The sequence below is a fragment of the Myotis daubentonii genome, chromosome 4 (genome assembly GCF_963259705.1).
Source record: "Myotis daubentonii chromosome 4, mMyoDau2.1, whole genome shotgun sequence".
NCBI classification, from domain to species: domain Eukaryota; kingdom Metazoa; phylum Chordata; class Mammalia; order Chiroptera; family Vespertilionidae; genus Myotis; species Myotis daubentonii.
The window spans coordinates 47,833,248-47,860,091 of NC_081843.1; the positions used below are offsets into that span (position 1 = coordinate 47,833,248).

General features: G+C 40.2%; 2 protein-coding genes across 3 annotated transcripts; both read left to right on the top strand.

Annotated features, from left to right (window-relative positions):
- Window positions 1-1,613: 1,613 nt before the first annotated feature.
- Window positions 1,614-2,154, top strand: LOC132233337 (large ribosomal subunit protein eL39-like). Its single transcript, XM_059693829.1, has one exon. The coding sequence runs from the start codon at window positions 1,614-1,616 to the stop codon at window positions 1,902-1,904; it is 291 nt and encodes a 96-aa protein (XP_059549812.1). The 3' UTR covers window positions 1,905-2,154.
- Window positions 2,155-4,359: 2,205 nt separating this feature from the next.
- CDO1 (cysteine dioxygenase type 1) lies at window positions 4,360-17,807 on the top strand. Of its 2 annotated transcripts, none has more exons than XM_059693824.1 (5): window positions 4,360-4,764; window positions 8,509-8,586; window positions 10,071-10,225; window positions 15,859-16,028; window positions 16,915-17,807. In XM_059693824.1, exons 1-5 carry the CDS (start codon window positions 4,595-4,597, stop codon window positions 16,942-16,944), a joined length of 603 nt encoding a protein of 200 aa, XP_059549807.1. In that variant the 5' UTR covers window positions 4,360-4,594; the 3' UTR covers window positions 16,945-17,807. The 2 variants fall into 2 exon arrangements, with proteins under 2 accessions (XP_059549807.1, XP_059549808.1); XM_059693825.1 differs by lacking the exon at window positions 4,360-4,764 and adding an exon at window positions 5,078-5,262.
- The last annotated feature ends 9,037 nt before the right edge of the window (window positions 17,808-26,844 follow it).

Here is a 26,844-nt window from a genome sequence, read left to right on the forward strand (position 1 = left end):
TAATGAGTTCCTCATATTTAGGGTATAAATTAAGCTAAGAATATCTGTAATCAAAATAATATTGGATACCTGACCAGCTGGTGTGGCTTAGTGGTTGAACCAGGAGGTCTCAGTTTGATTCCTGATCAGGGCACATGCCCGGGTTGCAGGCTCCATCCCCAGTGTGGTGCGTGCAGGGAGTTAGCTGATCAATAATTCTCTCTCATCATTGCTGTTGCACTCCCTCTCCCTCTCTGAAATCAATAAAAATATATTTTTTAAAAAAGATTGGATACTTCCTGGAATCTGAATTTCTAGAAGTTTTAACCCTGAAGGAACCTTAAATACCTGCTCTAAGCACGTTAAAAAACTGAAAAGTGCAGACTATGCCTTCAATTATATAGCAGTTTAGTTATGTATAACTCAAAGTGGGAAGTGCATTGTTCAAGGGAAGGGGTATGACAGTCACCTTTCATACAGCTTCATTTTTCAAGAATTATACTGGATAAGCTTCTGGCAACAAGTAAATCAGCTACAAACCACATAATGGGAGGAAAAGTATTCAGAAAGCAGTACAGCACGTTTAGTCCTACAAGTACTATTTCTCTACATCAGTATTCAACCCACACTGGATTACTCACTATTCTCTGAATGTGCTTGTTTTTTCTGTTTCTTAACCCATTGTATGCCATAAGCATCTGTAGAAGCAAGCCACTCGCGTCTATAAAAAAATGTTTTCCCTAACTGGCAGCCCTGACCAACTTTAAAATCCTTTTTCATGAGAATTTTCAGCTGAAAATATTAAAGAACACCCAAATTGTGAGTAATATATTTTTATAATCATTGCAAATTGATTTTTTTAAATTAAGAATATCGTGGCATGTCAGTCAAGGGGGAGATGCTCTGTCTTGTAAGAACAGTTACAGTGAACTACCACTATTACAGCACTGCTGCATACTACCTTATAAGTATTGTGTCTAATACCCTTTCATGATTGTAATGTCCCTAAAAATAGGATTTTGGGGTTTTTATTTGGTACCCACACACATAATACTTAGTGCTTTGCCTTACACATACCTAATCAGTAATTCATTATATATTAAGTGAATGAAATTAAGTGTGGCTTTCAAAGTATAATTTAACTTTGAAAAACAATAGTAAAGGAAATTTGTCTAGAGTAGTCCCCACCTTACCCCTGACCTCCAGTAGATTCCTAAAACCCTGGATAGAACTGAACTCTATAGGTATTGTTTTTTCCTATACATACATACTTACAATAAAGTTTCCCATACATAGATATACCCATACATATAAGTTAGATACAGTAAGATTTAACAATAATAAAATAGAACAATTATAACAATATGATGTAATGAAATATGTGAATGGTATCTCAAAATACAGTTCTCACCCTTCTTGTGATGATGTGAGATGATACAATGTCTGCATGATGAGATGGCCTCCCAAATCAGCAAAAGCTGAAGACCTAGCAAGGTCTTCTGTGATGAGTCCCCACTTGCAAACCCTGCCATGCATATCCATGTTCATCTGTGTTATTCAAAAACTAAGCTTGCTCCCATCCTAGGGCTTTTGCACTTCTGTTTCCTCTACTTGGAAACTTCCCTCAGAAAACTATGTCTCAGATGTTTCAGTCCCTGATCCAATATCATCATCAAGAGTGTTCCCCTCCCCACCCCGTCAGTGCCACTAAATACTTCCTTCCGCTTCCTTCTCTCCGCCATGGAGGTTTGCGCATTCGCTTCTCCTTCACCATGTCTTCCCACACGACTTTCAGGATCAAGAGGTTCCTGGCCAAGAAACAAAAGCAGAATCGTCCCATTCCTCAATGGATTCGGATGAAAACTGGTAATAAAATCAAGTACAACTCGAAGAGACATTGGAGAAGAACCAAACTGGGCCTATGAGAAATCACACGTGAGAGATGACTCACATATTTATGCTGTATCCAGATTGCCTACACCCTTAAATGATTGAAAAGATGCTACTGTCTGGACAGTTGGGGCATTTTAATTGGAAGATTAATGAACTTGTGATTTTGCTCTGTTGATTTTTTTCCCCTGAAATAGTAGGTTGGTTCAGTAATAAATGTGTGAAAGCTTTATAAAAAAAAAAAAAGTGTTCCCCTAGGCCAGTGGTCGGCAAATCGCAGCTCGTGAGCCACGTGGCTCTGGCCCCTTGAGTGTGGCTCTTCCACAAAATACCACGTGTGGGCGTGCACATACAGTGCGATTGAAACTTCATGGCCCATGCACAGAAGTCGGTATTTTGTGGAAGAGCCACACTCAAGGGGCCAAAGAGCCGCATGTGGCTCGCGAGCCACAGTTTGCCGACCACTGCCCTAGGCCCTCTAAAATACCACCACCCTCAACTGTCCTCCCCCTGCTTTAGTTTTCCTCCATTGTAAATAGAATACAGTATTTGTGTCCACTTCATGTATACTGTATATAATATTTCTTGGTGTGTCTACCTGTGCCCTCCCCCCTATTAGAACATAAACCCTGTGAGGGCAGAGACTTCGTTTTGTGAGCAGTGCCTGGCATGTAGTGCATGATTTTAAAAATGGATAGATAGGTGTATATTTACAGACCTCTATTCTGGTTCCCTCCTTTGGATACCCACCCCATGTCAATGACTGTCTTAGAATGTGTAAATCATTGCCCTGATCAATGCAGAATACAGTAAAACTACCTCTCTGGATCTAAAGTATTAAGTTACTAGATCCTCTAATTGCAACACATCACAAAAGGTTGGCTTCTGGCATGCTTTCTACCCAAAGTCCTTTCAGAACAATGGTGATTGAGCTGTCATTTGTACTTCTGAAGAACATGGTTAGCACAAGTACATTTGTACATAATATAATACACTCATACATACAGGGGTGGGCAAAAATAGGTTAAATTACCAGCCATCATTACCTAAAAGATACATCATAAGTAATAAATCATTATTATAATGCCAATGAATAGAAAAATCAAGAATAAATTTCTGTGTACTCACAACTGTGAGCCTACTTTTGCCCACTCCTGTATATACATACATTAAAGCAAAGTCTAGAAAAAGAAAAAAGACTAGTCTTCCAGAAGTTTAGACCTTTAATAATCTTGAGTCCAAGTTATTCCCTGGGTCCGTTAATGAGAAAAAAGGAATCTACACTTGCATTTCTTCTGTCCCTCACATTTTTCCTATTTTCATTCATACTTAATTTGCCTTGTTCTCCAAGCACTGCTTCTAGAAATAATGTATTTAAATAGTCTAGTCTACCATGGTCAGCAAACTGCGGCTCTTTAGCCCCTTGAGTGTGGCTCTTCCTAAGCCTTAGGAGTACCCTAATTAAGTTAATAACAATGTACCTACCTATATAGTTTAAGTTTAAAAAATTTGGCTCTCAAAAGAAACTTCAATCGTCGTACTGTTGATATTTGGCTCTGTTCACTAATGAGTTTGCCGTCCATAGTCTAGTAGAACCCTTTAAATACTGCATTGGGAGGAAAAAAATACCACACACACACACACACACACACACACACACACACACACACAGCATTTCCTTTCACCATGAATTGAAATATCAGGTCTTTCCACTGAATAATTTTTAGGTAATGTTTGATTTTAAAATCAAAGAGGGATACCTGGCCTTCTATCGTTCTACTCGCTAATCTAGCTGGACAGCCGAGTCTCCTTTGTCAAAATGTACTTTCGGTAGAGTACACAATACAATATACAGATGATGTACTATAGAATTGTACTCCTAACACCAATGTCACGCCAATAAATTCAATAGAAGGTGTTCTGGTTTTTTTTAATTGAAGACTTCGACTTTTCACCTTAGCCTAAAGCATATTACCTACAGTTTCAATCGATCAAAACAGATCTCCATCTTGGACGTGGAATCCATCCTCAACCTTCACAAGCTCTTCACAGTCCCTCAGCTCTCTCTGACGGGTAGGGCCCCTTCCTTCTTCAGCATCTACCCCCAGCCGTTCTCTCCCGAACCCAGTGGTCTGGTCCCAGGGTGTGGAACCCCGGTGGCCAAAAGTAACCTCCGCGGGAACGCGGGCGGAGGGGCGTGTGGAAAGGGGTGGGGATGGGAGGCCAAAATGAGCCTGTTAATGTGGGGGAGGGATTGCGCGCCGCCCGCCGCGAGTGCGGGGATTCGCGAGAGAAGGGCTCGCGGGAGGGCTGCATGGCTGGGCGGGCGGGCGCTGAGTGCGTGAGCCTGGCCCGCACGCTCTCCGTCGCCGCCACCTTCCTCAGGTTGCACCCGCCTCTCCCCACCCTCCGAGGGCCATTGGTACATTCCCGCTGACTCCGAGAGCTTAAAAAGGGCCGGGGAGGCTAAGCCCAGCGGATTCGGTCCTGATTTGTGTACGGCGCCCGTCCTACTAGATCGCAGGTCCACGCCGCCCCGGTGTGGGTGTCGGTCTCTTGGCCAGGGATTCTTTCAGCTGTGGCTCTCAAGTGTTTGGGGGGTGTGTGTGCGTGCGTGTAGCTGTCTGGCTGGCAGCTCGGGTCCCTCGTCCCCGGTTCCTAGGCTCGCTCAGCTCCTTCGCTGAAGCCCCGCAGTGAGAAAGGCGTGCCGCCAGCTCTGCAAAGGATGGAGCAGACCGAGGTGCTGAAGCCACGGACGCTAACCGATCTGATCCGCATCCTGCACCAGCTCTTCGCCAGCGAGGAGGTCAACGTGGAGGAGGTGCAGGCCGTCATGGAAGCCTACGAGAGCGACCCCGCCGAGTGGTCCGTGTACGCCAAGTACGACCAGTACAGGTGAGTGCGCTCTCGCCCTGCTCGCCGAGGATCGCGGGCGCCGGCCTCCAAGCCCGGGGGTGCGACTCTCGGAGTCCGCGGAGAAGCGGGCGAGGTGGGAAGGGCGGGGGTCTTGCTTCGGGAGAGTGCGGGCCCCGGTGCCCACGCCCCCGGCGCCCCAGGGCCTTCAGGAGCGCTGCGCCTCCTCCGCCCGCCGGCTCGCCCTCCGCGCTTTGGGCCGAAGGTGGAGCCTGCGTAGGGGAGGCAGCCGCCTATCGCCCGTTTTCTATTTACTTCTCACGTGTCAACCTCTCCGCTCCCAAACCGCCACTCCTTCTGCCCCCGGCCTCGGATGCAGGGCCCTGGGGAACCGACTGGCTGCACTGAGGGAGGCTGATGCTCCCAGGGGAGAACTGCATCCGCGTCGGGAGAAAGGGGTAGCGGTGGAGGCACAGTTCCCCGCCGCTGGTTCTCCATCACTTCGCCCTCTGTCGCCTGCGAGCAAGCACCTGCCAACAGGCATTTTTTTTTTTTGTCTGCCTTGGAGTTGTCAACTGCTCGTTTTCAGTTTGTGGTGACCCCTCTCCCAAACCAGTTTAACTTCCCAGATGACGACTTTATTTAAACCCACTATCGATTCGCGAATTAAAGGACTGCCTCTCTCTTCTCCCCACCCCCAGCAATATGCTTTCTCTTATCCTTAATTCTGAGGATCTGGAATATAAATTGGAGGCCGCTGCTTCCCAGCTGTGCTGGAGCGAGATGCCCTGGGAGGCCTGGTGATTAAGTAAAAATGAATCTCTACCAGTCCTCTGGGGCCAGGAATGAAATTTAGTCACTCCGAAGAGTGAGAGGTTCTTTCTGAAAGGTAGCTAGCGCTTCAGTCTTTATGGTTAGTTGGGTTGAAGGGCATAACTGAAAGAAAAGAATACGGAAAGATTAAGCTTTCCTTGGGAGCCGATTCTGTTAGTCATTTCACAAAACATACTTGGGGCTTTTGGTAAAGTTTTGTCGGCAGTGTCTCTAGGAAATTCTTTTTGTTCCTATCAACTCATTTCTTCTGTGGCTGCCAATAAAGTTGCCAGAGTCTAGTGTTGTTGTATTGTTGTTGTTGTTAATCCTCACCTGAGAATATTTTTCCATTTATTTTTATTTATATATTTATTTTTAGAGAGAGTGGGAGAGAGGGGAGAGAAAGAAACATTGTGTCCGTGACCGAAATCAAGCCCTGGGACACTTTAGTTTGAGGGCCGACGCTCTATCCACTGAACCAAACCAGGGCAGGGTCTAGTTTTTAATTTTGCCATTAGCTCCAAGTAATTGAGGGGTTGTTATGGGCCAGATGCTATTGCAGTCACTTTACATGTGTGTTAACTCATTTACCTCGGCAGCCCTATGAGATTGGTACCATTCTTATCCCTATTTTACAGGCAAGAAATGATAGGCAATAAAAAGTTTTGATTACCTGTGCAAGGTCATACTTATGTCAGGAAGTGGCACCAGGATCCAAATTAGCATTATTGTTCCAGAGCCCACACTCTAAACCACTATTAAACTTTTTGCAGACATATGGCATATAATAGTAGTTTTCTTGTTCTGCCTGAAGATATTCTTGATCAAGTGAAATTAATTAACCAGGCTGTAAGTGCCCTTAATCTTTAGAACAAGGATGTTTCCAGGGGCTCTGAATTTATATTGATTGACAAGCTCTAAACCATTTGAAATGCAACTGCTTGGATTGATCTATTCCACAGGTATCTGAGATACAGCTCACTAAGATAATAGATGGGTGGGTGTTCCGTGGAAGAGAGAGAGGGAGAAGGGACAGCAGAAATCAATTCGATAGTATTTTCTGCCTATGCAAGTCCAAACACTGAGGAATTCTGATCTCTGACCTTGGGAAAGCCAATGCAAGAAGAACCAAGACAGAGTGTTCCAGTGTAGACCAAACAGTGAATTCTCTGTTAGAAGCCCCAGAGAAACAAGAGGGATGACCCTAAGACTGGTGGAGGGAGAAGACGGATCCTGGTCCAGGTGCCAAATTTACTGTGATTAAAGGCACAGCCCCTTGCTAAGTCATAAAAGTTGATGGCTAACATCTAAAGAGCATTTACTAATCACTTCCCTTTACTAATAATCCTACTCTGACATCACCTGGCCTTCAGCTGGTGGGCGGGGGGGGGGGGGGGGGGGGGGGGGGAGGGGGGGGGGGATGAGGCATGTAGGACTTAAGTGAACAGATGACCATATGAACAAACACTACCCCAGAAATGGGGTAAAGATTGTTTTCCTTAAAAGTGACAGTCTAAGTCGGAGGTTCTCAACCTGTGGGTCGCGACCCCTTTGGCGGTCGAACAATCCTTTCACAGGGGTCGCCTAAGACCATCCTGCATATCAGATATTTACATTACGATTCATAACAGTAGCAACATTACGGTTATGAAGTAGCAACGAAAATAATTTTATGGTTGGGTCACAACATGAGGAACTGTATTTAAAGGGCCAGAAGGTTGAGAACCACTGGCCTAAGTGAATGTCATAAAACTTTGCTAATTAGATGACGTCATCAGTACCTCCTGGACCAATAGAAACTTTAAAGTTGAGTTTTATTTTCTGATGGTGTGGTTGTGGTTGTTTTTGCTCAAGACTTAATTTTATTATTTTTATTTTATTTTAATTTTTTGCTTATTACTCTCTTCTCATCATTGTAAAAGGTTTAGAGCAGTGGTTCTCAACCTGTGGGTTGCGACCCCTTTGGTGGTCGAATGACCCTTTCACAGGGGTCGCCTAAGACCATCCTGCATATCAGATATTTACATTACGTTTCATAACAGTAGCAACATTACAGTTATGAAGTAGCAACGAAAATAATTTTATGGTTGGGTCACAACATGAGGAACTGTATTTAAAGGGCCAGAAGGTTGAGAACCACTGGTTTAGAGTGTTAGCTACTTTCCTAATATAGTGTCCTATGTTCTAGTACTTAGATCAACCCCCTCCCCCCCCACTCCAACACACACACACACCCTGTTTGTGGAGGACTTTTCATTAAGGGTACTTTTGAATGTGGTTTGTGCCTGGGCTATAGTAAAACTAAGGAGAATTCTAGAACAGCTATTTAATAAAACCTTGTTTCTCAAATTCAGGTTTATCTATCCAGGGAAAACACATGACAAACAATAGCAACATTCTTGCCTAGCGCACTAACGCACTTTGCAATTACCTTCTGTGAGAAACCTTTTTGAATTTGAGGCAGTCACATGGAGAATAAAGGAATTTACTTTATTTCCTGTTAACTTTTTCATGACATTCATTAAAACTGAGTAGCTGTAAATGCAGCGATTCAAAATATAAAAATGTCTAAAATGAACTGGGAAAAATACTTTTCGTTTGTGCTGGATTAAAAAACCACATTCAGCTGGCTGGCGTTGCTCATGGTTGAGTGTTTACCTATGAACCAGGAGGTTATGGTTCCATTCCCAGTCAGGGCACATGCCCGGGTTGCGAGCTCTGTCCCCGGTAGGGGACACGCAGGAGGCAGCCAATCAATGATTTTCTCTCATCGTTGATGTTTCTGTCTCTCTCCCTCTCCCTTCCTCTCTGAAATCAATAAAAATATTTTTTTAAAAAAAGAAAACCACATTCATAATTGCTTAGAGGTAGAAATAATAGCATCTGTAAATGAATGATACTTTGTGACACACTTATTTTTACCAGTGCTTGTTTCATCAACCAAATTCAAACTTCTGAATACATTCCTTTCAGGTACACCCGAAATCTTGTGGATCAAGGAAATGGAAAATTTAATCTGATGATTCTATGTTGGGGTGAAGGACATGGCAGGTAATACAACTATTTACAGATTTTTATTAGAGTGTCTATTCCAGAATATGCAGTGTACAGTGCCAGGCTGGCCACAAGTCTTGAGAGAACGAACAAGTCTCATTTTATAATTATTTGTCCCCTAATCCTAACAAAAAAATCACATGGAAATTAGCATGAAGGGTTTAGGCATACACCATGAATATCAAAACCAGCCCCCAAAATGAATAATAAATCAAATAGGTGGTAATCAGTTTAACTTATTCTCTCTCCAAACTTTTATGGGATTGTGCTAAAACTTGACTTTTGTATTTTGAAGTGTGTAAATAATGGTGGGACTAAAGACCTAAGTGTCCAGATTTGGAGCTAGAAAAGCAATTCACGAATTGAGACAATTTCTTTCACTTCAAGTTTATGGTTTTCTTTCTTTATATAGAGAGTAAGGCAACTTAAACTAATATAAATTCTTTGAAATTTGGTTCCTTAATTGTCCTTAGTTTAAACATTTGCCAGCATTATTACCAATTGAGTATTAGTATCTCTTTAAATAGATCCTTCTCAGTCTTTTGAGAATGGCGAGACAATAATCCAGACCCATTTTTGATGGGAGAAAGGAAACAGGAGTTCATAAGGTTTTGGAAAATTAGGTTTATAGAATACATTTATATACTCATATAGAGTGGAGCAGTTTTCCCTTAGACAATATTTTTTCAAAGCAGATTACATATAAGGAGTAGGACTAGGCTCTGTGAATTTAGGAAACAAGTTCTTCCTATGGTATATATGTATATATTTTAATCAACCCTACAGCTAATCCTACTTAATAACCTAAATACTATTTACTATAAGCTTATATGAATATATTATTTTCCCAAATCAAATTTACTTTCTTTCCCCCGCAAATATTGGGATGTAATTATAGGTGGGATACTCTAAATCTACAAAATGTTAACATTATATATATATTATAGTATAATTTTAAGATGGTGGCAATAGATACATATACCTTTTCTCCCTCAAAGGAAGGATAAAAGAGAGAAAGCCTGGGAAAAATCATTAAATGTTAAGTGATCTTCTCAGTGTGATGCAATGATTATAGATGATTATTTTTGTCCTTCCTAAAAATTCTCCAGTGTAGTTTTATGATCAATTTTTAGTGTAGCTTAACTGAGCTATTAAAAGCTGTATCTTGGAGAAGATAAAAGGTTGCTGGTTTTGTGTTTCTCATGAAAGTAGTAGTATAACAGGGTTTAAAAAAATTAACTGTTCTTTAGTAGGGGGTATGTATGAAAACCTCTTATATACATTGATGTGGCAGACATTTTCTCTGTATTGCACAATGTTGAATTATAAATTGATGACATTTCAAAATTCAGCTGAAATGGATTTTGTCCTGGGAGATGTCCTATTGACAGTGTGCAGCTTTCAGCTCTGGGCTGACTGTTACTGCAGGTCTGGGTACTGGACCATCTGCTGAGTTCAGTTGTCCTTTTGTGTCTATATAGCAGTATCCATGACCACACCAACTCCCACTGCTTTCTGAAGATGCTGCAGGGAAATCTAAAGGAGACATTGTTTGCCTGGCCTGACAAAAAGTCCAACGAGATGATCAAGAAGTCTGAAAGAATCTTGAGGGAAAACCAGTGTGCCTACATCAACGGTAACATCCAAACCTTTTCCTAAGGGCAAGTGGGAAAAACCTGTAAATCCCATCGGAAATATTGGTTACTTACACATGTGCAGTAGACCTTGGATCACGAAGTCACTAATTTCAAATGCTTGGAAAAGGGCCTGAGAGCAGTGGGTTTTGCTTTTTAAAGTTTTGCATCTGGACTAGAGGCACTTATTGGAAACACATGCTTGTAGATTAGTGCCGACTGAAACGTCATTTACATGCCAAATCTTAGGATAGTTAGAGCTGAATATGAATTTATGTATGTAGAGTCTTCTAATGAAGGAGTGAGGCCAAGGTGGAAATAAATAAGTAGAACAACAAATTGATGTTTCTCTCTTTCTCTCTCCCTCTTCCTCTCTTTCTCTGTCCCCTCCCCTTCCTCTGTCTCTCTAAAATCAATGAATAAAGAAACAAATTTTAAAAAAAGAAAATGTAAAGCAGTGTTCTGGAAGTAGCTATGAATGCTAGCTAGTCCCCATTTTTCTAAAATGCATATACTTAAAAGCATATTCTCAAGGGAAACAAAGCACATTATTCAGCAGTGATTTATAGATCTCTCACTAAGAATTCATTCTTTCCCCTGAATGTGATATGGAAAGCCAAATGCTTTTTAGGGGAGGCAGTGATTAACATCTGTATTCTTAAAGGGGATAATAACTTCCCAGAAAGCTTGTTATGCTTATATGAGATCATTTATTCCCATTTACAGATGAAATTCCAACACATAGGGAGATTAAATAACTTGTCCACATTACTCAACTTTTAAATGGTAGCCAGAATTCAAACCTAAGCAATTTGATTCCAAGGGCCATACTCTTATTGGATGCTATTTCACTTACATATAATAAGATATTATAGAGATTTTTCTGGCAAAGCAGGATCTTCTTTAAAGACAGATATTGGCCTTGGTACTGGCTTAAATTTGTTAATCAGTTTCAGAGTACACTTAGAAAGGTCAGATTACAAAGTTGTTCCCCGTTATCTGAGGGGTAAACGTTCTAAGACACCCCCTCACCCCATGCCCCCGAGTGGATATCTGAAACTGTAGTTAGTACTGAACCCTATATATACTATGTTTCTTTCCCATACCTGGGATTAAGTTTAATTTATAAATAAGGCACAGTAAGAGTAAAAGCAATGATTAATGATAAAGTAGAACAATTATAGCAATGTACTGTCATAAAAGTTATGTAAATGTGGCCTCTCGCTGTAAATCTGATAACTAAGATAGCTACTAAGTGACCAAAGGGCAGGGAGCATATACAGCAGGTTGGACAAAGGGATAATTCACATCTGGGTGGGATGGAGCGGGAGATTTTTATCACACTACTCAGAACAACATATAATTTAAAACTTATGAATTGTTTATTTTTGGAATTTCCCTTTTAATATATTCAGACCATGGTTGACTGCAAGTAACTGAAACTGCAGCAAGTGAAACTGCAGATAAAACTGCAGACTACTGTGTGGGAAGCTTTTCTTCTCATTCACATAACACAAGGTGTTAGTTTCTTATGTAGCAGAAAACTCTGGAGGGTTGCTAAATATATGAGGCACACCAGATTGTCAAGAACAAGTTTGTTGCCCATATAACTCACAGAAAAGCAAAAAAGCTTTCAGAATAATTACTTTCAGCAAGTCACAGAGTCTTTGTGAACCTAGGTAGATCTTAAAGAACAGATAAAGATTCTACAATGCGAAGAGTATAGGAGCCAAACAGACATGGTGGATGAGTGCTGCAGGCTGGGAATAAGGCTTGGGGACTGGTGTGTGCAAGCTACGGGGCAGCAAGATCATCCTGACTTCTTTTTCCATAGAAGTGGGAAATTCTGATGTTTATATGGGAAATTTTGCCAATTGGTAAAATATTGGGTGGAATAAGCTAAATATTTCTGTAGACTAATTACTCACATGATTAAAAAATCACATATTTACAACCTTTTATTATTACAGGTGCAGGAGGAGTGCAGATAGATACTGGTCAGTGGGAAGGATGTTTTAAGTACAGGGAAGAGCACGAGTGAAGGCATAGTCACTGCGAAAAATAAAAACTCGTCAGGAATGGTCTACCTGGAGGGAAGAAGGAAGAATGGGCATGGACAGGAGTAGGGGAGAGTAAAGTGAGATCAGGTCCTAGGCCTCTAAGACCAGCTTAAAGTAAGAGCTTGCTTTGGTGAGCAGAATTTTGGGGGGAAATATCTTGATCAGTATGGTGGCAGTGTGCAACATAGGGTGGAGGAAAGGGAGAATTGGGGCAAGGAGACCAAGTTACCTATTGTAATAGAAAAAAGATGGATATGGCCAGGATCAAACTGGCATCCATAAGTATCACCAAGTTCAGAATTACTGTGACAGAGGGTGCACCATGGGGGCAAAGAAAAAGAGGCAAAGACCAAAAATAATCATGCTGGAATTCTTAACAATTGGGATCAGACATGAGCCTCAGGAACGTCTCTAACGGACAGGTAATTAGTTTTTGCAGGGCCTTTGCTTACAAATTGTCCAGCATGCATTGGGTGGTGTATGTATTTGCAATTGGAGAAACAAATAATTTGTGTAGGGGCAGTCAGTTCTTAGGAATATTGAACTTTTGTTCAAGATTGTGCTTAAGCCAGTATCTTATGAAAGAAGTAAGCTATAGAATTAAAGAGTTTACGGATCTGAGAATCAGGCCCATTTTTAGAAGTGAGAAAAACTGAGGGTTCTAGAAGTTGTGAGTTGTTTCAGGGTAGTCTAGCCGGGAGTAGAACCTAAGTCCTCTGCTTCCAGGCTTTGCTCTTTATCACGCAACCTCGTGGAGCTAGATCATAAAGCATAAGGCCAAATTGGGTGCCTACATTAGCTACACTAATTACACTAAATTCCTTCCTTGACTCATCCTCAAACCCTCTTCTAACTATAAATTTCTTCTCAGCGTAGTTTTTCAAAATCATATATCTTGTCATTATTTCTTTATTTTAATCTTCTTTGAGACATCTCCTCCAGGGCCTTTACACCAGCTTCAATCTGGATTGGTTGATCTCAAGGCCATGGCTCCACTGTCATCCTGGGGTCCCCTCACATCATCCGGGCTTTTCCTTTGCCATCTTCTTTTGGTAATATCCTTGTTTCCTGATCTCATTTCTGCCTTGTTCTTGGTTCAGGCCTTTGTTTTAGTGGAGCGTATCTTCCAGTTGCTCTATGAGAAAGGGTTCCAGAAAGGAATTTTTTGAGACCTTATATATCTAAAATCTCTGTATTCAACCCTTGCAATGTGATTGCTAATTTAGCTGGATATGGAATTCTGACCGGACAATCACATTCTCTCAGAACAATGGAGGTAATGCCGTATCGTTTAGGTTTTGGTCTTAAAAAATTATTATTAGTGTCATTGTCTTTATTCTGCTCACTGACACTGCAGAGAAGTTATTCTTCATCACTGCCCCGCAAAATCATATATGCTCACTGCTTAATCATCACTTGTACTTTTTCATTTCATTTTTCCAGCTTCCTTGCATTAATATAGTGTCACTGGATTTTAAGACCTTGTTTATAACTAAAGATATTAACCATTTTTCATGCATTGCAAATGATCTACCATGTTTTTTGTTACTATTTTACTCTGCTGTTTTACTTTTTGGTTGTATCAAACTTGTGCATTAAATATAATCATATTCTGTTTTTTAAAAAAATTATTATTGATTTGAGAGTGAGAGAAACATTGATTTGTTGTTCCACTTATTCATGCATTCATTGGTTGATTCTTGTTTGTACCCTGACCTGGGGATTGAACCTGCAATATTGGCATATCAGAATAGTGCTCTAACCAACTGAGACACCCAGCCAACGCTTTCAATCTTCTTGTTGAAAATCTGCTGTCATTCTGATTCTTGAATCTTTCTATGAAACCTATTTTTCCTTTCTAGAGACTTTTGAGATACCTTTTGTTATATTTTCTCTATCTCCAATATTATAGTGATATATACCATGTTGTATGACTTTCATTGATTGTGCTGAGTACTCAGTGGGTTCTTTCAATCTGGAAACTCATGTCTCTCCCTCCATTCAAGCAAATATTGTATAGTTATTTCTTTGACTTATTTTTTTGCTCTGTTTATGAAGTTCCCATTGCTCAGATATTAAACCTCCTCTTGATTTTCTTTATCTTTCTTTCCTATTTTCTATCTTTGTTATTTTGTTCTTTTGAGTCTTCCTCAGCTTCCTTAGTTTTTCTTCCAACCTTTCTATTCGGGTTTTTATTTCTAAAAGCTCTTTTTATTCTCTGGTCCTTTTATAATATTTTGTCTTATCTCTCTAAGGATATTAATGATAAGTTTGTTTTTTAAGCCTTCTCTTGAATTATGTCTGTTTCCAGCTGCTCTTTTTAGGTTGCTCTGGCCTCTGTGTTTCATACTAGGGGGCTTGCTCAAATGTCTGGTGACCTTGGCTGTGTGCTAATATTTAAAAACCAGGGACAAAAAATATCAGTTGGTAGCTCTAAACACTGGACTTCATTCTAGGCTAATCTGGCAGAGCTTTTTTCTTGATGAACAACCAATGGCAGTTGTTCTTTGTTTTTGAGCCAATCAGATTCCCTGAGAAACTGCTTCCCATCTCCTTCCTGGAGAAGAAAATTCCTGTCTGGAAGCATTCTGGCAGCTATGTGGTGAAGAAAGTGGGGCTCTTCTCATTCAATATGTAAATTTTCACTTTGGTCACCTCTTTTTCACCTGTCCTGAGTTCATCTATTATATTCTTTCTAGAGACCAGATCTCAGACTTCTACCAGAAGGAAGGAGAGGGAGAAGTGGTAAAAGGGATGCAAGACTCTAAAGTGAAATAGGCTTTTAACCAGTTCTTGTACTTTTAGCCCCATCTTCTTCCCCATACTCAGAAATACCCATGCTGCCAATTCCTGAGCTGTTTGGGTGGGGAGGGGGAGTTTCACAATATAAATCACTTTATTTCTTGGCTATCTCCATGTAGGAATGAATATTTAGCTTTCTTTCTCCTGCAAAGCTATTCGTCTATAGTTAATGATGAACAATTCAGGTTTGAACTGAACGGGTCCATGTATACCCAGATTTTTTTTTTTTCAATAAGTACCTGTAATGTTTTCAATTCGAGTTGGAGGTCCATGGATGTGGAGTGCTGACTGTATGCTTTGATGAATGCTATTTTATACAGGGGGTGGGGGACTAGAGCATCCTCAGATTTGCATATCTACAGGGGGGTCTGGAACCAATTCCCCCATCGATACTTGGGGACAACTTAAGTTTTGAGAGAGTCAAAAGTTATATGTGGATTTTTGACTATAGGGTGTGGGAGTTGGCACCCCTAATGTCCATGTTGTTCAAGAGTCAACTGTACATTCAAGCTTTTAAATTTTTTTTAAATTTAAATTTAAAAAGAGAAAATTAATGTTTTCTCTATTTCTGCGTATGTTGATGCCTTTTTTAGTCTTTTACTGACATTGTAGGATGTTTTCAGGAAATAACAGAGTGCATGTGCCTTATTTCTTTAACAAGAAATTCCATTCCTAATGTACCCAATTGATTTATGATCTTAGGTGATTGACAAAAAATTTACCTACAGCAATCCTCTAAAACCCTTCATTTGTTCTTCTTGGTTGTTGTTTAGATTCCATTGGCTTACATCGAGTAGAAAATATTAGCCATACGGAACCTGCTGTGAGCCTTCATTTGTACAGCCCACCTTTTGATACATGCCAAACCTTTGATCAAAGAACAGGATATAAAAACAAAGTTACCATGACATTCCATAGCAAATTTGGAATTAGGACTCCATTTGTAAGTATAATTTCTCTCCTTGGTTTAGTGTTTTCTGGGTTGATAACATTACACTGTATTCATTGCTTTTTTTGTTCTAGATATTACTTAAATATTTTAAGTATTCTCAAATTGAAATTTAAATGAACCTTAACTTAGGGGAAAGGCTCCTTATATCCTAATTCATTAACTTTGGAGACTATATTTTCAATTTATAAATAAATCTAAATTAGATGCAAAGATTTATTAAGTTCAAAAGTATGCTCATTTCTAAAGAAAATGTTTTCATTTATTAGAGAAATAAGAGTACAATATATTTGATATAATTTCAGTTGTGACTTAATATTAATAGGTCTAATTTGCTGGGACAACACAAATAACTTGCACAGTTAGCCTTTCCAAAGTTTGAGACCCTATTCCGATTATACAAATAAAAAAATATGCCTATTTTGATTGCCAAATTGCCTTTTCTTTCAGTAGTGATGCTATTCAGACCACAAATAAACGACAGTAGATGATCGTGTAGACTAGCATGTTCCCCTTGAGGAACAGGTGTTTCCAACTAAAAATAATAAGGCAACCAATGGTAATATGGTATGGCACTCTTCTACCTCTGGCTAAATAAGTTGGCTATTTAGGGGAATGTAAAGACTGAAAGTAATTCTCATGGACCTTACAAAAGTACAGCCTTTGAGAAAAGCCAGGGCAGAATTTTCTCAAGTGATTGCCCTGCTTTGTTTTCAGCATTTTGATTCCCAAGAGCTACTCTTAAGACAGGAACAGAACAATAGGGCTCCACTGCATAGCTGAGTTCCCATACACTGATAAGAAAGCAGAACTACTTAGAACAAGCTGAAATGTCTGGTATGAGGATTTTTACAGAGCTCTCTTTTTTTCCTTCTTACAGGCAACTTCAGGATCACTGGAGAACAACTAAGGAGCGAGCACCCGCCATTTGCTGTTCAGTCACACACTTTACAAAGCCAATACTTAGATCTCCTGTAAGGCAGATGCTAATTATACGGCATTAAGGAAGCAAATAGTTCCCTAAGCAACTACAGAAGAAAAATCTCACTAAAGGAAAAAAAAAGGGGGGGGGGGGGCTTGTGATTTTAAAGGCCAAATCAAGTACTCTCCTGGTCTTATTCTCTAAATCAAGAGTGGGAACCTTTTTTCTGCCAAGGGCCGTTCGGATATTTATCATATCATTCTCTGGCCATAAGAATATCAACTTAAAAGTTAGATTGCTATATTTTGGTCAAACATTTAATTAATTCACCTCTAATGCCTTAGCATTAGACCAAACGATTTTGCGGGCCTTATACAACCCACTGACCAATATTTCCCACCCCTGTTCTAAATCTATTGGAACCATACTGGGAATGTCAGTGAAGGGTTTTATAGCTTTTGGGAACACTTTGGTCTCTGAACTATAATTAACAACATATAAAAACTACAGACATCAAATGCCTGCCTTGTGACTTGGATAACTAAATGTAGATGTCTTTAGTATACTTTGTATGTTCTTAATATTTGAAGAGAATTTTTGGAATCTGTGGATTTTATTTTTTCAATCATATTTTACAAATTCCTGTTCTATAAACAATAGGGTTTTGTAGATAGATAAACTTAAAGTACTTTGACATTTGGTAATGAAATGAGGGGCAAAGGATTTAGAAAAGTAGATGTATCCAAACCCACAACAAACCAAAAACATAAACTCATGTCTGGTGTGTCCAGTGGTCATAGTCAAAGACTTTGTACTAGTCTCAAATTCTAATAAAACTGGATTTGAACCCATTTTGAAGTTGTCTTCTGCTTAATTTCATAAAACTCATTGTTTATTAGATTTGGATAAACTACCAAAATCAGTGCAAAGTATGATTTTATGATGTAAGACTATGAGAGAGCCCACAAAAATGCATTAAAAAATAGCTTACCTTGTCCTAACCTGTTTGGCTTACTGATTAGAGCGCTGGCCCTCAAACTCTAGGCTCTCAAGTTCAATTCCTGGTCAAGGGCATGAACTTTGGTTGCAGGCTGGATCCCCAGCCTGGTCAGTGTGCATGCAGGAGGCAACCAATGGACGTCTCTCTCACAGTGACGTTTATCTCTCTGTCTCTCCCCTGGGTGATGATAAATAAACAACAAAAAAGTAGCTTACTTTTTTGGGCTTTTCATGTGTTCACTAATTGGCTAGAGATACTAACCTGAGGGGCTAAATGTAGACATAACCAAAATTTTGCCTAAAAATAGTGTGCGGGGGTCTATAAAGGCATACCTCGTTTTATTGTACTTGCCTTTATTGCACTTCACAGAGGTTGCATCTTTTACAAATTGAATGCAAGACCCTCCACCAGCAAAAATATTACTAGTACAACTTGCTTTATATCGGTTGGAACCAAACCTGTAATAAGGTATGCTTGTCTGATTAAATGTGAATTGTTTTCCAACATGTAAACACGGGATTTCATAGCAGAAGAAGATGTGGATTTCTGCTTCTTGAAAATTTGAAGTATCTCAGAATCCTGGACCTGCATTGCATTTTCATTGCCATCAGTCAGCTAGGCTAGGGTCTGTCCCTTAAGTGGGGCCACTCCTCCAATCTGCAGCAGCATCCAACTTGCCTATTTCCCTTATGCATGTTACCAGCAAAGCCCACATATGCATTTGAGTTTGCTACCCCTGCTTTAGGCAATTTTCTTAGGACTATCTGTCATAATCTTGGAGTTTTCATTATCTCTAGAAAATAAAGTCCTTTGAAGATAGTTCTACATAGGTCATTGGTTGCATTTATACCATCTCGGAATTTGCCAGCCCTGGGGGTTCAGGGGTTCCCAAAGGTGTGGATGGAGTCGGCGAAGAATGTTTTACACGGAGACAGCGTTCAGAACTCTCTAGCTCTCTTTAGTCTCCGTGGATCTTCCTGTGCCTGGTTGAGGCCACAGAGAGAGATCCCAAGGCAAACTGAGCCTTTATTTTATAGTCAGAGGTAAACAAGGTAGTGGTTACCATAGTTACACTGTTTTTGTGAGTTTCACTTGTTTTGACCATAGTTACACTGTGCTTGTGAGTTTCACTTGTTTTGGCCACTTGCTACACTTTTCTCAGCACATTAGCTTCCCAGATAAGATCTAGGGAGCATGATAAGGTCAAGCCTAACTATGCTTAAGAGGACTGTGCCCTCTAAGCTGGGACTTGTTTGTGACTTTGCCAACAGGTCAGTCCGAGGCTTAACCCTATATTGGCTCCCCACAGGAATTATCTACCTCTTTACATCTTTTTTTGTTAATAAAATGAACCTCCTTATAAATTAGGTACTGTAATGGTTTTCTACTGCTATTGCAACATCATCACAAACTTAGTGGCTTAAAGCAATACAAATTTTATTTTCCTACAGTTCTATAGCTCAGAATTCAAGCAGCTTTACTGCACTAAAATCAAGATATCAGCAGGGCCGTTTCTTTCTGTAAGTTCTCAGTAGATAAGATCTGTTTTACTGGATTTTCCTTCTAGATACTGCTGTGGCTTGGTATCCCTTTCCTCCATCTTCAAAGCCAGCAAAGGCAGCCTTAATTCTTCTATCTCTTAGCACTCTGACCTATTTCTCTTGTACTTTGAAGGACTCAAGTGATTAGTAACATCTCCATCTCTAGGTTATAACCTTAGGGCTAAATCTATCTATAGAGTCTCTTTTGCCATGTAGTCATAGGTTCTGGGGATTAGGATGAGGACCTCTGTGAGGTCATTCTGCCTACCACAGTTTGCCCACTTGCTCGAAATGAGCCATGCCTATCCCACATGCAAAGTAGGTTCACCCCATCCCAAGATCCCCAAAGTCTCATCCCATCACAATGTCAACTGAAATTCCAAAAATCTTATCTAAATTATATCTCATCATTTAAATTCAGTATGGGTAAGCCTTTATTATAATCCATCCTGAACACAATTATTCCCAATATTTATACCTGTTCAACATAAATTAAAAACCTGCCCAAAGTTATCCAGCCAAGAAATTATAGAGCTAGAATTTGATTCCAAGCCACTTTCCTTTAAAACTCATTCTCTTTAAACTCAAGCCTTTCAGGGTAAGAGAAACCTAGGCCACTTCCAATTTTTGTTTTCTATCTTTAAACAACATATTATGGTATATGTATATGCTATGTATGTGTGGTATATTTAAATGTTTAATATCTTGCACTTTTAACACACAAATGTGGTCATACCCTATGTGTGACAAGTAATGGCCAAATCTGATTTGAGGATCCTTGTGCCTGTGAGGCTCAACCTAAATGGCTGCACTGGTGGTCCTGGCTGTCCTGGCCGTCCTGCCCACCTCGACATCACGACTGGCTCTGTTCTCTGCTGCCCATGACAATGTTCACAGAGAAGCAGGCATCCTTCTCCTCGAGGAGCTCAGCACACGCTTGGGTTGATGAAATGTATGCACACACGGCAAGGCAGTGGAGCCATCAAGGGCTCAAAGGGATGATGTAGGAGGGAGAAGGAGCATTGAGGACTGGAATCATGCTTGTTGCTAAAGGTGAATGGATGTAAAAGAAGAGGGTAAGGAGCTGAGACTAGAAGAGGAGGAATGAGCCCTGTGTGAGGAAACAGTGAAGGGTGGTGGTGAGCCCTGAGCACTCAGGACCTCCCATCTTACCCTACAGCTCAAGCTTCAGCACTTCTGTTCCCTCTGCCTGGCATGCCCTTCTCCAAGCTCTTTCCATGGCTGGTTCTTCTTGCCCTTTCAATGTCAGCTCAGATGCCATCTCCCCAGAAAGGGATTCCCCAACTACTCTACCTGAACATAAAATCTCCAGGCTATCTTCATCCAATTTCACTGGCACACTTATGGTTATCTGAAAACGGTCATTTCTTTTTTCACATTCTACAGTAGGATGCAAGCCCCATGGGGGTAGAAGCAGTGTTTCATTTACTGCTATATCCTGAGCACTGAGACCATGTTTGACACAAAGGGGCTATTCAATGGATATTTATGAAATGAATGGAAAAACCCTCAATATCCTTACATAAGAGTTGTATTAACAAACCCTTGATGCTATGTTGTCTTCTACATACTACCAAAGTGTGTGCCATGTTATTTTTTTTAAGTATAGAAGTCTATACTTAAGTTTTCAGTCACAGACTTATTTCTTTTGTGGACTATGTCAGAAGCTTATTGTCTGGTATGGGTTCATTAATCATATACTTAGACAAACTAATTGATGATTTGGGCTTTTATATGTATTTCATAGGAAGATGCAGCATTAATTACCCCATTTAGCAATGGTGTTTAGCCTTTTTTTCTCTGACTAACAATCTCCGAATGCTAAAGAACTTCTCTTCAGAAAGACTAGCATACAACAAATGTGCACACAATTTCAGAAGAGATTTCTGGACCTTCAGAAACCCATTAGGGGCCCCATTTAAAGAACCCTGTCGTATATGAGTCAAGATGTATGGGAAGTAGCTGGTGGCTATTTCACTTCATTTTCTGAAATAGGAGGGCATTAGCAAGCTGGGCAACTAGTTAATCTTTTAAATGTTACAACAGGGTTTCTAGGAAACACCAGAGACAGTTGCTACTTTGTCCAAGGCCCATCCACACATTGCACAAGATCTGTTTTCTGTCTTTCTAAAACCATTTCAGGAAAAAAATGTTTCATAATATTATTTATCCACTTAGTAGATGCTTTTTTAAAAAAGTGTATGTGGAATAGTGACATAAACCAGATACAGAGGACAAATATTATATGATTCCACTTATACAAGGTACCTAAAATAGTCCATAGAGACAGAAAGTAGACTAGTGATTACTGGGGCGGCGGGGGTTGGGGGGTGGGAGGAGTTTTTGCTTAATGGCTGCAGAGTTTCTTTTGGAGATGATTAAAATAATTTGGGTATAGATATTTGTAATGGGCCCACCGCATTGTGAATGTATTTGATACACCAGATTGTACATTTATGAATGGTTAAAATGATAAATATGTTATATATATATTTTTTCCCCACCATAAAAAGGTTCTTTCCTTAAAAAAGGTACACGTGGGAGAAAGTGTACATATGATGTGTGGGTGTCTTGTGTTGGAATAGGAAAGACCTATCATAGAAAATGGAATAGGTAGGAAGGCATATGGTGAAAAGTCTCTCTCCTCGGGCTCTCAGCTTCCCTCTCTAGAGGAAACCTGTATTACCAGTTTCTTGTGTTTCCTCATGTATCTTTCCCAGTGTTTATACAAAGTGTAGCATCCTAAACTTCATGCTTATACGGAGACCTTTCCATATCAGAATACAAACAGTTTTTGCATTCTTTTGTACTGCTGGCTGTGTGGTATGAACGTACCATAGTTCGGTTCACCAGTCCTCTACTGATGGACTTTGATGTGATTTCCAACCTTTTCCAATTGCAAACAATTCTGCAATGAATAACCACATACATAATGTCATTTCACAAATGTCAGTTGATCATTTCTTTATTATGAAACCACCAAGATAACTAAGCCCCAGGAAATGAGGTAATGGGAGAAGGTCATGGCAAGCCATCCTGGCTGAAGAGTAACCCTTCTGTGCAGAATCTATCACCTGATGTCATCTCTACTTAAATTCAACCATTTCCACTCTGCTTATTACTTAATTAAGCGTGTTTGTGTGAGCCCTCCAAGGCTGCCAGAAGCTGAATACTCACAGAGATTAGTTATTACTTGCAAGAAAGCCCAGGGAAAGTCCATGTGTTTGTGACAAAACTAATGATGTAGTCATGGTCACGTTGCAGTTCTGCCCGTGCTCAGTAGAAAAGTTATGCGTTCCTGTTTTTGTTTTCATCACTGAGCTTTTTGAGTGGTTGAAGATGTGGTAGACAGCTTCATGTGCTATTTGAAAGAATGCCTCAGAGGTTGCTTAATGAGGGGCATTTGTTTATTTTTTTAATAATTCACACAGAGACAATAAAGAAGCTGTGAGACACAGAGATCTACTGAATATGGTTCTGAGCACTGATTTAAGCCTGTATCAGTCTGAGAGATACAGCGGGGCCTTGACTTACGAGTTTAATTCATTCGTTCCGTGATGGAGCTCGTAACTCAAATTACTCGTATGTCAAATCAAAAGTGAACGAGTGAGACACGTGATGCTGGGCTGATGTTGTGGCATTCACTGTGACGTTCGCTGCGCCAACTAGCGGTGGGGTGTCTGAAGCTGGCTCATAACCCGAATTTTAGCTCGCAACTCAAAGCAAAAAATCGGCCGAGAGACGGCTCGTATCTCGAAAAACTCGTTAGTCTGGACACTCGTAAGTCAAGGCCCCACTGTATCTATATATAAGCTCAAGGAAATGGTCATCTACTTAAAATACTTATATCTATACACTATAGTGCTATGTATAATGTTTACCTAAAAGCACAACCAGAAAAATTCCTTGCACACGACAGGTAGAAATATTATAGAACTAGGAAATAATCTAATGAAACTGAAGATTGATTAGCCTTCAATGCCAAGATCCCTCCTAGGCATATCATAGCAAGAAGAATTGTCATTACAAAAATAGATCACTGTGATGTACCTTTCAGCGAAAGCTGTAGGATAATCATGAGTTTATACAGGATTCGTCTAACTGATAAATATAAAATAATCATATTATGGAATCATGAAGATGAAATGTTCTTGAGTGAGCATTTAGCCAAACAAGCCTTTTGATAAATGAAGAAATTGAGGCAGGTAAGGTTAAGGTAAACCAACATATCTGAGCAACGTTGTGCTAGTGCAGGTTCATACAACCCCATGAGAGGTGATGTTCAGGAATTTTGCAAGCTGATTGGCAGGTTAAAATTGGCCCTATTGGGAGGGCTTACACTGTGGGAAACTATCATTGCTACAGATCAGGGTAATTCTCTTTCCCCAGGGAGTCTGTTGTCAAACATTTGCCAGCATACCATTTTATCTAAGGCTATTCAACCAATTCAAAATAAAGACAAGGTGCCCTAACCGGTTTGGCTCAGTGGATAGAGTGCCAGCCTGTGGGCTGAAGAGTCCCAGGTTCGATTCCTGTCAAGGCAGGTACCTTGGTTGCGGGCACATACCCAGTCAGGGGTGTGCAGGAGGAAGCTGATCATGATCGATGTTTCTAACTCTCTATCCCTCTCCCTGCCTCTCTGTAAAAAAAATCAATAAAGTGTATTAAAAAAAAATAAAGACAAGGTTTGCCTGGTCTATTTAAATATACATTTTTATTTTTTAATTTTTATTGGACTTCTGAATTTTTAAGTTACTTGTGTATATATAGATATACATTATTGTCACCTCAGAGAAATCCTTTGAGGTAAGACAGGGATATTATTTCTCCCTGCCTCATTTCAGAGATGAGAACATTTAGGCACATGTAGATGACATATTTTACCCTAGGACACACAAGTAGGTAATGGAAAAACCCAAATAGATGTTGGTTCTGCCCAGGACACACTGTACCTTTGGCAAAAGAGAAAAAATTATTAAGTAGGAACAGAAAGTCAACAATGTTACCAGTGCAATGGTACCTCTATGGCTTTTCGATCTAAAATCCATCATTTGCTTCCTGACTTCATAGTTTAAAAAATTCCTCAAAAAGTACTTAGGCTGAATGGAATAGTGAAGAGTCTTATTTTTCCTGAGTGAATCCAATTAATTATTATGTCATAGCAGAGCTTGGGTCTGGCCTGTGCTTTTATTCCTACTTATTTGACAGGGCACAGGTTATAAACTTAGGGACTATGTTCATAGATCTACCCCATGGCACCAGTTCATTATTGTTTTGATTAGGACTCACTCAATTGCAAGTACAAAATGTGACTCAAACTAGCTTGACCAAAACAAGTTCATATAACTATAAAGTTCAGTAGATTCTCAAGCAAGGGTGGCTTGAGGGGTTCAAACATCTTTTTAGGACTCTGTTTGCTCTCCACCTTTCTTGACTCTAAAGTCTACCCTTGTGGTGTTAAGATGACTCCCAATATCTTCAGGCTTACAATTTTAGTTTCAATTTTGGTGCAATAAGGGGCTATATCTTCACAGTGTTTTCATAGAAGTTAGGAATTTAGCAATAAGGGCTCTGATTATATCACATTCCCATCCCTGATGCACTCACTATGGCCAACAGGGTATGATCTTTGCCCTGGCCCAAGTCATGTGTTTGCCTTTGGAGTCAGGAGTGGAAACAGCCTACCAAATCAGATGGGTTGGTGTGAGGGGTCACCAAGGAAAATCAGAATTCTCTTATAAGAAGAAATAGGGAGGGGCAGATTAGACGCTAGGCGACAAAATCAATAGATTTCTACTACTTAGGAACTGAATAGCTCAATAGATATTTGTTAATGAGTGAAGAAATGAATCAAAGATCATAGAAACGAAATCACCTTTTTATTCCTGATAACACTATTTCAAACAATTCAAGGGCAGTTTTTCTTTCTCTTACTGGTGAAACTTACAAAACACCCTATCACTCCAAAAAACAGAGGACTTTACACACCCAAGGAAACCACCATCAGTTCTAACCCATGTCAAGATTCTTCCACTAGAATTATAGCTCTGTGCGATAGGAGGCAAGTGAGGCTTTCCCATTGTCCCAGAATCTAGCTAAATCATAAGGTTAAAAATAAAAGATGTCAAATACTCCCATATTCTAAAGAGAATAGACATAGTTTCTAAGAGATTGGAGTAAGAATTTCCCTTCAGGGTTTATTAGGAGCTGGCAGACCTGTTGTCTTAGTAGCAACCCTATCCCATCACTCTTCCCCAGCCTGCATAAGATAGGGCTGTGAGTTACTCAAATCCCTCTCCTGAATCTATATGACTGCATTTAGCCTGTTAGAACCACATTCCAGCTCCTGCTATGACCACACCTCTTATGTCTCCTGCCCACTACCCCTCTCCACCCCCCACCCCTCAATCCAGTCCTCCCTCCCCCTCCCCAGCTGAGCCAGATTTTTCATTCAGATCTTAGGCCTCCCGGTGCTTTGGCCAAATAACACTTTCCCACGTCACTGGTTCTGTTCTCCTGTCTCCTGCCTAAAATACGCTCTGCCCCAGCACCCTGCCTTCTGAGGGTAGTAGCAACTCCTCTCTCAGGCCCAGCTCAAAACCCTTTCAGAAGTGTTCCCAGTGGGAGGGAATCTCTTCATTTCCATGAAATTTAACTTTCTTGTAGCACTTGCCACTTTCTGCTCTAGGTTACAGAAATTTGTGTTTGATCTACCACCATATAACACAGTGATTCTCAACCTTCCTAATGCCGCGACCCTTTAATACAGTTCCTCATGTTGTGGTGACCCCCAACCATAAAATTATTTTCGTTGCTACTTCATAACTGTAATTTTGCTACTGTTATGAGTCATAAGGTAAATATCTGATAGGCAGGATGTATTTTCATTGTTACAAATTGAACATAATTAAAGCATAGTGATTAATCACAAAAACAATATGTAATTATATATGTGTTTTCCGATGGTCTTAGGCGACCCCTGTGAAAGGGTCGTTCGACCCCCAAAGGGGTCGCGATCCACAGGTTGAGAACTGCTGATATAACAGATGCCCCAGATGCTGGGCAGTCCCCAAAACAGAGCCCATTCAATGGGCCACAGCTAATTCTTGTTGTATTGTGTTGTAGCAAGACATCTTTTTAAAGAGTACTAATTTGTGTCTTTTTTTTTTTTCTTTTGCTACTTTAGAGAAATCAGAAAGAATACTGGCCATTGAAAAAAAAATTTTTCTGATTATATTTCCCTGTCTGATTTCAGGGGCTTCTGAACAATCTCTTCTACCCCAACCGCCCTTGTTTTGTTCTTTTCAAAAGCTTAAAAGGAAGAGG